This window comes from Cariama cristata, unplaced genomic scaffold (genome assembly GCF_000690535.1).
Source record: "Cariama cristata isolate BGI_N322 unplaced genomic scaffold, ASM69053v1 scaffold12542, whole genome shotgun sequence".
Classification (NCBI taxonomy): domain Eukaryota; kingdom Metazoa; phylum Chordata; class Aves; order Cariamiformes; family Cariamidae; genus Cariama; species Cariama cristata.
Window position 1 is genome coordinate 100,229 of NW_009602299.1, and position 11,672 is coordinate 111,900.

At 42.8% G+C, this 11,672-nt stretch overlaps 1 protein-coding gene across 1 annotated transcript in view; it reads left to right on the forward strand.

The window, feature by feature from the left end:
- Nucleotides 1-11,424, forward strand: part of LOC104157403 (coagulation factor XIII A chain-like) — a 59,848-nt gene extending 48,424 nt beyond the window's left edge. Inside the window, 4 exon segments of the mRNA XM_009694718.1 lie at nt 1-19; nt 4,076-4,236; nt 7,206-7,342; nt 11,280-11,424. The exon segment at nt 1-19 is cut by the window's left edge and continues 30 nt beyond it. Of these exon segments, the coding sequence (XP_009693020.1) occupies nt 1-19; nt 4,076-4,236; nt 7,206-7,342; nt 11,280-11,424 (462 nt within the window).
- Nucleotides 11,425-11,672: the final 248 nt, after the last annotated feature.

Consider the following 11,672-nt stretch of genomic DNA (forward strand, 5'->3'; position numbering starts at 1 on the left):
AAACTGGAACCATCCTCATGTAAGACTTACATAGTTTTCAAAACTGCTAGCTTTTTTCCCCTGTGTCATTAACTGTTACCAATGTCTCTACTCATGGGTAGAAGCAATTGTAGTAGCTAGGGGTAGGATACTCTATTGGGTGTCACGAGGCTCCACTCCCAACTCTGACCCTGCTACCGGTGTTGTTTAGAGTTGAGGCTGTTGTCTTCAGGCTGTTGCTCCATGCATAATGCTCTCTTACACCAAGCTGCATGTCTAGAAACTGTTAATTTTTCTTATTTAGTACAAAAGAAAGCAAAGGAGTGCAGGTATTAAGCTTCAAGGTATTGTTTTTCATACCTTTAGTCTCCTAACCGTACCTCAGCAAGTGAAGGAGAAGTTCTGGTTCCTCAGGTTATCATTTACAGGGACAAAAAGGAGAATATCTTGTCTTACCTGGTAGAAGCTGGCAAGCTCTGAGTGGGTTCAAATGCACATCTGGCTTTGGAGGATTGGGTGATGCAGGATATGGTATTTACAGTGATCTAAAAAGTTGATGTGTAACCAGAATGTGCCACTATAAAGCGGGGGCATTTGTCAGCTGGGCCGGCACCCGAAAGGTGAGTTATCTTTACAGATGCAGCATTTACTTTTCTTAGTGCCCTCTGGACTGCAGTGGGGAGATCCTGCCTCCCTCTTCTCATGAGAAAAGCAGTTCCTGGCAGCCTGGCTCACGCAGCTGAGGGCAGGATTTTACACTGCTCAAAGCAGGGAAGAGGGATGTTGTCCTTTTTTTGTTTTGGACATAATCAATCTATATCCCGTCAGCCATGGCAGCCCCATTCGGAAAATAGTCAGCAAGCCTTAAGGACCTGCTGTACTCCAAAGTGCTGTGGAGCAGGCTGGTTGTAGATCCCTGGCTTCTCCAGCAACAAGTGACTGCCAATCATTTGTTCTCCTGACAGGCCTGTGCTCTTGGGTCAGTGCCTTCAGCTCACCAAAAGTGATCAGAATGTGCTCTTATGGCGGCTGTCAGAGGATCCTCCACTTGAGTTCCCTACTGAGAGAGTCAGGAGCAATTATTTTGCCTCCTTGACACTGCTACTGGGCAATAGCAATCTCTGCTGAGCGCATCAGGAGTGGCAGGACTTTGGGAGACCAAAGGATGGGCCTCCTGATCTGGGTCTGGTGCTGGATTACAGCAACCCTGGCTGACCTCTGAGCTTTTCTCATCTGTCTTTATCTTATCCCAGCTCAAGAGACACTGTGAACCCTCTGTCCTCAAAGAGGATGGGTTTTGTCTCAGTGAGAAGCCTCCATGGAACAACAGTTCCTGCTGTGCCATGGAAAAAAAATCCTCTGCTTTCTGCCTCACTTTCAGCATCATCTAAAACTGCACATTTTTATTTGGAGCTGATTAATCTCCATAAAGTAAAAGTCCACTTACAGGGATCTACAGGTGAAGGTTAATAAAAATTCTACCTCCGGTCTGTAACAAAGCTCTGACAGCTACTTGCTAGTCTAGAAACGAGCATTGGGTTGTTCCAACACAGCCTATCAAAACACAGTGTAGGGGTTTATAGTGGCTTGCATCGGTTACTAAATATTTGATCTGAAATACTGCAAAATTTCTGGAGACTTGGCTAGGTACAGTAAAAAAATCAATTTCAACTGCTCGGTCTAAATTCTTTGCCACTTCTTTGACAGAGGAAAATTCAGTCATCTTGTAGGAGATGTGCAAATACCTGCTACAATTTCTGGCTGTGATTTGTGCTTGGTTCCAGGACTTTTGTCTGCTCTTGCATCAAAGGTCTATGTGAGGTATTATTACCTAAAACACAGCTTCTGCAGTGCTTTGAGGCTCATCTAGCTCATCTGTGCAAGAAATGAAATTAATGGATGTTTCAGCATCACTGAGCCTCATAATTCATTTTCTCTAAGTAAACGGTTTGTAAAAAGCTTCTTGAAACCATGCTGGAAACTCTGAATTGACTGATGGTGAGTGAACACAGACTAGAGAGAGGCATCTGAGAGAACAGCACATGGATTTTTTTGCATGTGTACCGAAAGTATGTCCCCATCACTGCTTCTGGCCAATGAGACATGTTTTAAGCTATTACCACCTTTCAAGGTGGAAATTAGCTTGTATGTGAGCTACAGCCATGGACTTGTGAAGCACCTTGTCCTACAACAAGACAAAAAACCCTCACAAATTACACCATCTCTGAAGGTGATACATAAAACTTGAGCATGAATTCTTTTGCCTTTGCCTTGGAAAGGAGTACACATGCAATCAGGAACAGTGTCTGAGCAGGTGGGCAGTGTGAAGGGAGGCAGCGTGATCATTTGCAACTACGTAAGAATACTCTGTCAGAGGTATGATGGTAGGATACCTTCTGAGGCACTCAAGCAAAATTTGTGGGCTTCATTCATGGCAAGAAATGTGTAGATATATATGGAAGTAACAAAAAATTACAATGCAATAAAGATATGTCAAAGGCAGTCTTCCAGCCCATGCTGTTGAAAGAATGAAGTAAACTAAGTTTTCAAACAGGAAGCAAATGCATGATTTTCAGACTAATGATTAAAGGAATAGTGTGGGTTGAAAACATCTTTGAGGATTTGAGTAGCTTAAACCTTCCAGTGCCTTCAAAGGTGCTCTCATGTCTACTTGGTTATATTTAGTTTTCTCTATTTTTTTGAAAGGCTGTAAGTCAGCTCAGTTTTGTGTCTCCCTTGGCTTTCCCAGGTGCAGTAAGTGGTACCGGCAACTTCCAGCCCAGCCAGTGCTAAGGAAATGGAAGTCTATTATTATTTTTTTCCCCCTGTGCTGATTAAATTTAAAGAGAAAAGGTCATCTTTCCTTCCACTGTAAAGTAAATTTCGATTGTAACTAATTTATTTATTTACTTTACACAGATGAGAAATACCTTGCCTGATTTATAATTTACAGTTTGGAGCATTATGGGAAATTCTTTTACAAGAGATACAGAGTGAGAGGGAGGGGGAGCACATCAAGTAAATTTAAGGTTGGCCTGGTAAATCCAGGTCGGGTGGTCACCAAGGGAATAGCTTTGAAACCAAATCAAGGAACTGGTTTTGAAGTGAGCAGATCAAAAGAGTGAAAAGGGGTGAATGTCATTTACCCAACTGACTTCAATTATCTCAGTGTGTACAGTGTATGTCACAAATACAATACAAATAATGGATAACAGTAATAAGAAAAGTTAACAGATGGGAGATCTTGATATGTTTACTAGGGTTATAATGAATGTTTATAGAGGCAAGAGCTCCAGGTCTGTATATTCTGCCTGGTCACTTAGTTAGCAGGTCTACTGCTCTGCATCATGTTCTCACACCATTGTTGGCCTGGGAATTGCAGTTCAATATGGTTAAAATTAATGATTCCCTGCATCTCAACCGACTAGCCTAGGGGGACTTGTTTCTTCCAATAATTATTGTCAGGGAGCACATGAAATCTCTCTGGAGGGCATGCTGGTGACAGGAGGACCTTCTTGCTAAATTTTGCAGGCAAGTCCAGTGTAGGACAAAGGCAGATATCCAGACACGTCCTGGGGAGCAGGTGGTCTCCCAGGTAGCCTACGTGGGCTGACAACCTGCAGTGGCTGCTCTGGTGGTATCCCTGCTGGCTTCATCTCTGCCAAGAAGAGAGGCAGAGAAAGCACAGGAATAAAGTGAAAGAGCAAACATTTACAGGGGTGACACTCAAAAGCTGATTTGGACCTTTGTGCCTGGTAGCTATTACTGCCAGTCTTGCTTCTCACTTCTTTTATGGTAGTGCCTAGAAACCTTCGACAGAGACCTGGGCCCATGCTGACGGGCACTGGGCAGAGGCTGTGCACAAACCCAGCCCTTGTCCCAGGGAACTCACAGCCTAAATGGAAAGAGGGCAAGGTAAGAGGGGGAATGGTGAGGTAAAAAAATAAAGATAGTTTGGGAAAAACAAAGCCATTCTTTGGTCATGGGCCACCTTTTTTCCAAGGCAGCCATGTAACTGGCACTGGCCATGATGGGAGGAGCAACGAGCCATTAGATTGCTTCAGATGCCTTTTTTCTTTCCTGTTTCTCCCCTCAGCTAGCGCTTTCGATGTTGTGATCAAATCAAGCGAGTACCTGAGTGACCTGCTGGACCAAGCCTCCTTTCATTTCTTTGTGACGGCGCTGATCAAAGAAACAGGGAAGATTCTGGCCATACAGAAGGCAACAGTCCTGGAAATTCCCACCCTGCGGATCAAGGTAGCTCAAGGCTGTGGTGGAGGGGAGTGACCACCATTCTCTGTGCGGGCTGTTCTCTACAAGGTTGTCACATTGACTTCGGGGATGGAGGGGTGTATGTGTGTGTCTGAGCATTAGACCTTCAGTCTGACATGGATCTTATCAACCAGTGGCTGGCTGGAGTGTATGAAGGTGTATAGGTAGGTTATATCCTGTACTGAGTATCCCTGCATTGAAGACTGAGGCTGACAGCATCACCAGTAGTAGAGAGCTGAAGTGATCTCAGTGGAGGAAGGAAAAGATCTGAGGAAGCTGGAGAAACTCAAAGGGTAAGAGAGATTACTCACGCAAGTCACTCAAACCTTTAACTACTTCAGAAGTCTATTATATTTAAAGCAACACAGCACAGAGACCTCTTGCTGAAGAATGCAGGACACTGCTATTGAGGTGAATTTGCTTGGAAAGCTTCTGCAGGTGTTGTGGAAAGTTTCTCCAAATTTGGACAGGCAGCATTGACTTGGGACAACGCTTTCAGGATTTCAGTGCTTTGCTGCGACTCTGTGAATGTACCTGTCAGTGGAGTTCCCTGAAAGTTCAAGCATTTCTGCAAACAGTGGCATGGTACCTATGAAAATGTAGAAGTGTAATGTTTGTGATAGGACAAGGACCCTATATTGTGTGGCAAAAGCAGGGCTGAGATTTAGAGTTCTCAATTCATAACTGGGCATCCAAATAAACTGCCTCATTTGCAAAAGCACTGAGCCTACATCTGCTTTGAATGGTGTCATTTGAATCTGTTTTTTTCCTAATACTAAGAAGCAAAATGAGAACACCTGTTCAGGAAGCTTTATACAAACATGAATGCAGCTCCCTAAAATTCAGGACCTTGAAAGAAATCTAAATTTATAGACCTTTCTCCCCCTGTATATTTATTTGAACCAATGTTCAGGTTTCCATATAATAATTTACGTAATAAACGTAGCCTTCTGCAGAAAAAGCTTTTCAAAAACTGTAGATCAAAACTACAAGGAATTTTGCAAAAAAAATGCACTTCATTTCATGGTCTGCAGAAATGTCATGATGATCTGATCAGATTATTGATATTTTCAAACAAAAGTTTTTTTGTTTATCAAGCATTCTAGAGAGTAGGTAAAGAAGACAGATAAACTCTACTTCAAATACCTGTCTTCAATAACCGAATTTTAAAAGCAGAACGTTCTTTCAATTCAGTACTTAAACAGAACATCTTATACACCACCCCCAATTTCATCTTCAAAATACTTTATCCTTTCTGTTACAAAGAAAGGATGTTTAGTATATACGATAGGTTGTTGTCTGCTTCTTTGTGATGTGTAAAAATATGCTGAAATTTTAATAGCTGGATTTTTTTAAGTGTGTGTGTGCATGTGTATAAACCTATGTGTTTATATAGGAAACTTTGCTTTATTGCTTTTTAAAGAAATCTGAGGAAGCTAATCTCCCAAGTTCTCTTGTCAGATTTCTTCATTGAGTGTGACTGGCAGACTGGAGTTCTTAATGTGAGAGTAAGAGAGAAGAATGAAAAGACGTGTTTCTCCTCATGTCTTTGGCTACACCTTTGATCTTTCTCTGTTGGTCTAAGGGGATTGTCAGAGTTAACAGTTGAGGGAATTACACCACATTCTAATTTAGTTTGAGACCAGGTTACAAAAATAAGCTCAGCAAATGTGTATCATGGTCTCAGTTGCACGTGTGGGAGTTCAGGATGATTTCGAATTCTCCCATGTAACAGTGATCTTAAATGGGCAATTGAAATAAGGAGGACTTAAGACTTCTAATTGGGCTAGGACTTCTGAAAATGCCACTGGCATTTTTTTGCAAATTCAGGTGTCGAATTGCTGTTGAGAGCTTAGCTGTCAGCATCTCATCCTTTACTCCAGTCAATATATTGATATTTGGTGTTGAGTGATCCCTTAGACCAGAGCTTTTCCAGCTTTTTGCAACTGTCATACTCCTTAAAAATTTGCAGTAGGGCTGCAGACCCCGGCAGAGCACTTTAAATTTATTGACAAGATATTTGTTTTTCTTAGTTACCTTTCTCAAGGCCCATGGACCAGCTGGGATCTGCCAGCCATAAGTTGAAAACCCTTGTTAAGCCTTTTATATTTTGTGAGAAATGTTGTGTTTCTAGGGGGAGGGGGGGAACCAACAAAATCCCCATGCATGTAGTCTTTGTTTAAAAACACGTTCATTTGGAAGTGTTTTCCTCCAGTCCAGGCAGCTGTACTACTGGCACTGATGTGAAGGGACAGACAGATCCCTTCATCTGCGTACTGTAATACCCATGGAATTCAATGCGATCACTGTTCTTTAGTCTTGCAGTTTAATATTTTCTAGTGCAAAATGTATTTCTTTTTTGCTATGTAAGGGGTTTTGCTCTCAGGTCTATGCAGAACGCGTGCGTGGGGTTAGAAACCCTTCCGAGCACAAGAGGCGGTTGCAAGGCAGGGGGAAGACAGGCACAACATTTTTGGAGGGTGCAAGCAATGTGATCCAGTGTTTCTAATTTAGGGTAATAAGACCTGCCCTTCTCTTCTGGAGGTTATGTCCCAAGCAGGCCATGCACTTCAGTGCTGGGGGGGAGCCTGGGGAGGGGGGCAGAATCTGGGAGAGAGGCCCCCTCAGCTGGACTCACCCTCAGTTGGACACTCAGCTCCGGGACTATGGATGCAGATTTCTGGTTTTCCTAGGGAAATGAGGGCCTGCCTCTTGACCTGCTGTGTGGCTTGAGGGAAAATTGCAACGGGTAGAAAAATCTGCAGTGATACCTATGGGCACATCAAACAATTTTCTTCTGACTAGGCTTTCTCTGCCTCATGCTGTTTTGCTGTGTGTTCCATTCGTCCTCCTCTCCTTCCTTGCAAGTACTGTGTATTTAACCCAACAGATTTCACTGTGGGGTATTTTATTATTATCAGCTTGTGGAGCTTTGTCCTTTCTTTGTCTTGCAGACCCAAGGTGAGCTGGTAGCTGGTAAAGAAATGTCTGTGACTGTGGAATTCACCAATCCTCTGAAACAAACCCTGGAGAATGTCACGCTCCGCCTCGAGGGACCCGGTGTGCTGAGAACGATGAAAAAGGAGTTCAGGTAGGGAAGAAAGCACAACTAGCTGGGAGTTTGTCCCTTGCTTGTTCACAGGAGGAAGCTCACAAGAGACACTTAACTAATGCTGTGCCGAGTAATTCAATTCAGACTCTCTCTCCTTACTTTAAAATTCAATACACAGGGGAACTATAGGTCTCAATAGTCAGAAGTCAGGCTGTCCAGAGACACTAGGCAGAGAGACCATGAGAGCATTTTGTCTGTTCAGTACCAGTGTTGGAGGAAGGGGTGGTGGTTGTGGGTAGTTGCTAATGCAGTCTGAGTTTACTTTTTCACTGTATTACATTATTTTTAGTGCTTGACAATAGCACCTACGAGCCGCTGTCACAGAAAGAAAGATTTATCCTACACATGAAGTCTTTACTGCCACTTGCTCAGTATGTGCAAATCAAGTCCTGTGCTGTTTTTCAAAAAGGGCTTTTCTCCACTCATGTTAATCATGATTATACAAGACATTCAGGTACCTCAGATGATCTTTGCAAGCTTATGTCAAGACACAAAATGTGTGTCGGATGCAGCGGAGCCCGCTGGGATGGCTGCAGCGTGTGTGTGAGCACACAGGTCCCCACCAGCAGCACCGCTGCAGAGGGCTGCCCCGGCGCACAGGCGTGTTCCCAGTACAGGATGCTCCCAAGCCTGAGGAAAAGGAAAGCCACCTTCATTATACTCAGTTACACCTCATGCTGATGCAGTGGTACCCGTACGTGAAGCAAGCTGTTTCCTAAACCCTCTTTCTATTTGAGTTCAGTGTTATAAGCTCAGCATTAGACAGTTCCAGGATGTATAACTGAGATCCTTGGAAAATTGTGCAGCCATTGCTTAGTCTTGGGCAGCCAAAGCAATGTTATCTATCATTACCTGAGGTGATGGTCCCCAGGTGTGTGCAAAAGGAGTTTGAAAAATTGCCTGTGCTTCACCAGCTGCATAAATTGTCAGCATTATCTGCAGCTAGTAGGGGAGGTCTGAGCCTGATTGCACCTGGGTCAGGGATAAAAGGATCAAAACCAGTCCCCAGAGTGGAGCTGGGTAGAAAAATGACTGTGAAAGGGCATCATACTGTGCTTGCTTTGTGCACGTGGTATGTCACAGATGCTGCTGAACATGACTCAGCACGGTCCACACAAGTTACACAAGTTGCAGCAATAGCCCTCATTGCTGCCCAGCCGTACCAGCCTCCCCTGTTGTTCTGCATCCTTCTCAATCCAAAAGCTGCTGGAGGCTGCTCTCACCTTCTAGGATGCAGAAGTTGTCAGGTGCATCAAAGGCACAGGAGTTAGGGAGAAAAATGACTCACGGAACAGACGTCATTTTCCCTCAAGTCACCATGTTTTCCCCTTTTCAGCAGTGCCCTTGGCATCATTTAAAATGGAAAGAGATCAGCTTAGTCATTTTAAGATTTAACTTCTCTGAGATGAATGAAGGCTGCAGGTTATACACACAGAGGACAGAGCAGGGGGCAGTTGTAGTTTATTTAAATAATAATCACATTTGCCTCCATGCATTCAGAGTGATAAATGTGGTGTGGTGATGGCTCAGCATATTAGGCAGAACCATTCATCACTGAACTCTCTCTCAGGAAAATCAGATTAGGGTGGCTTTACTCCATTTGCAAAGAGAATTAAGCCTATTCTAGGCTTTCCCCACCCTTCCACTGCTTCCCTGTCCATCAGGGACTGTGACATACGGTATGTGGCTTTTGCAGTTCTTTGTGGAGATGAGATTTTTACTCTCTCTGTATTTTTAAGGTAGATTTTCTGTATCACTTGAGTGACTCCACAAAACAGGTATATGTGATCCAGCTGATACAACATTATTCTGGGAATGGAGTAGCTTGGGGACTTCAGTCTTGGCCATTCATAAAGACCATATATATGTACATACATGTAGTGATATTTAGCTATTGACCTCAGACAGATGAGGAGCATGACTTACGGAAAAGCCTTTGGCAGCAGCAATTTCTATATGGGGCATAGTCCTTGCATGACAAATGAGAACTAACCAGGCAGTGACGGGTAGTGTTAAAAGGATTTTAACCAAGCATCCATTCACACTGGCAGGTAAGTCACTTTGGGTGTTTCTACATATCAAAGCTCAATTAGTATTAGTGTTTGTAGAGAGAAGCAGGTTATTTTAGAAGTAGGACAGTAGAGGAATAGGAAAAGGTGGGTTTGGTTTCCCAGCACAGCTGTTGTCTTCCTGTACACACATATATATAAATATGTGCAGAGATGATAGCACTATAAATCAGAGATGGTAGTGCTACCCTCTCTCACTGGGGCACTGTGATGATGTGGTCTGGAAACCTTCATCCTTAGAGAATCTGGCTCCCAAGTGCTCAAGAAAGTAGACTGAACCTTGCTGCACAGCAGACTAGTATAATACCTTCTTCACTTTCCATATAGATAATACCTTGCGGATCATTCCCATAAACTTTAAATTTAAAAAGGTATTTAACCTTGTGCAGCAACTGAAGTCATTGCTTTATCATGCTTCCGTTTTAGTGGGCATTTGGTGGAGCAGGCAGGCCGGCTGAGGGGAACAGAATATCTCTCATTAAGAACAAAGATAAAAAGAAGGAAAACACTTGCTGGAAGCAGTCTGCACATGCTCACACCAAAAACATGATCTTCCTCTGCTCTTTCTTTTCTAAAACTGGATATATGCCCCAGGGTACCTATGACTGTATATGCAAAATGCAATGCTGTGCCATGTAGAGATACCTAAGCTAACCTCTAAGGAGCTAAAATACCTCTCATTTTAGCAGGGGCAGACTTGTGCTGAAACTAATATTCAGGTGGGAGGATCCCAGGCTAGCTCATTTAGAGCTAATTAAGGTTTCTTCTCTTGTGGCAACTTGTGCTAAGCCTGGGCAGTCGTTTCTGTCCTGACCCTGGCATAGGACATGGCATCTGAGAGCCAAATCCTGCCAGATGAGAATTTGAAACAGTGATTAAAGTTTAGGCTTACTTTACTCTCACTTTATTCAGTTGTTTTCAGAATACCATAGCCATGTGAGATGAGAACACTGGCTAAATTCATAATCCTCTTCCTTAATCCTCAGGAAAATAACATTCATTTTTATAGATAGCGCCCCACTACACTACTTTCTCCATTGGTTCCTTTAGAGCAGGTCTATCCTGACATCCCCCAAACATACTCAATCAATCAGTATCAGCCTTCAAAATGTGCAAACAGAACGTAGTGAAAGCACTGAGAAATCCATTACTTGAGTCTCTCTGTGCATCTTAATCATAGCAAAAATTGAAAACCAAGAGCAGCGCAGAATACAGTTGCCTTATAGTATGAGTTATCAAGAGAGTCACGCATAGTGTAAAAGACTAACTGCAGACAGTAGGACTTCCAAGAACACTTTGACTTATTTGTGTGGACATGAAGAAGTCATCTGAAGTGGCCAGTGAGGAGATCTACTGATGTTACAACCGTGGCAGGGTGGTTCAGGGTAGGAGCTGTCGGAGGAGGCTCAGCATCTCATCAGCATCGGGTTTGCATTGGAATGCCCTGGATACTTCATAACAAGGACTTATTTAACTATTTAAGGAACCACCAACAGGCTATAGGCTATAATAATCAGGTGAAATGGAATTATAAAGTAGAAAAAATATATGTTAGCTATAAAGAAGATCATTCTGAAAGTGATTGTGAGAGGAAGTGACAGGAGGCAGAAGAAAATTGATTCATTTTTGAAATTTAAAATTAGCCTGGAGGAAAGGCTAGAAAAGGCTTTGACAGAGTCAGTTCTGAGAGGAATAGAAGATGGAAGGAATAATTTATAGGACGTTTATGAGAATGAGTGAAACATAAAAAATTTGAGACATGTTATACTGTCCACCTTCAGTTTCTCCAGTTGTGGGTCCCTTTGAGAGCACTGGCTCACTGATCACAATATTGTTACTTTCCTTTTTAAAATCCCAACAAACTCTACATTGATCTGGGAAGTAAAATGCATGCCAAAACGACCAGGGTTACGAAAGCTGATTGCAAGTCTGAATTGTGATGCTTTGAGGCATGTGTATGGTGAGCTGAATGTCCAGATTCAGAAACCATGAGCCAAGGTGCTGCCCTCATCTCTCATTTAGCTATATTTCAAATATCACATCGCGGGGGGCAGGGGGGGAAGAGGTAGAAATCTGCTTATTGTTATTTTGGTCCTTGTGCTGAACAAAATTTAATAAAGAAAACTAATTGGTAAGACTGGGGAAAAGCATGAAAAAGCACATGGATAGTGAATGATTTAAAATTAGATACATGTAATTAAAGGCAATTCTAGACCGTATTATTCCTGTAGTTCACTTGT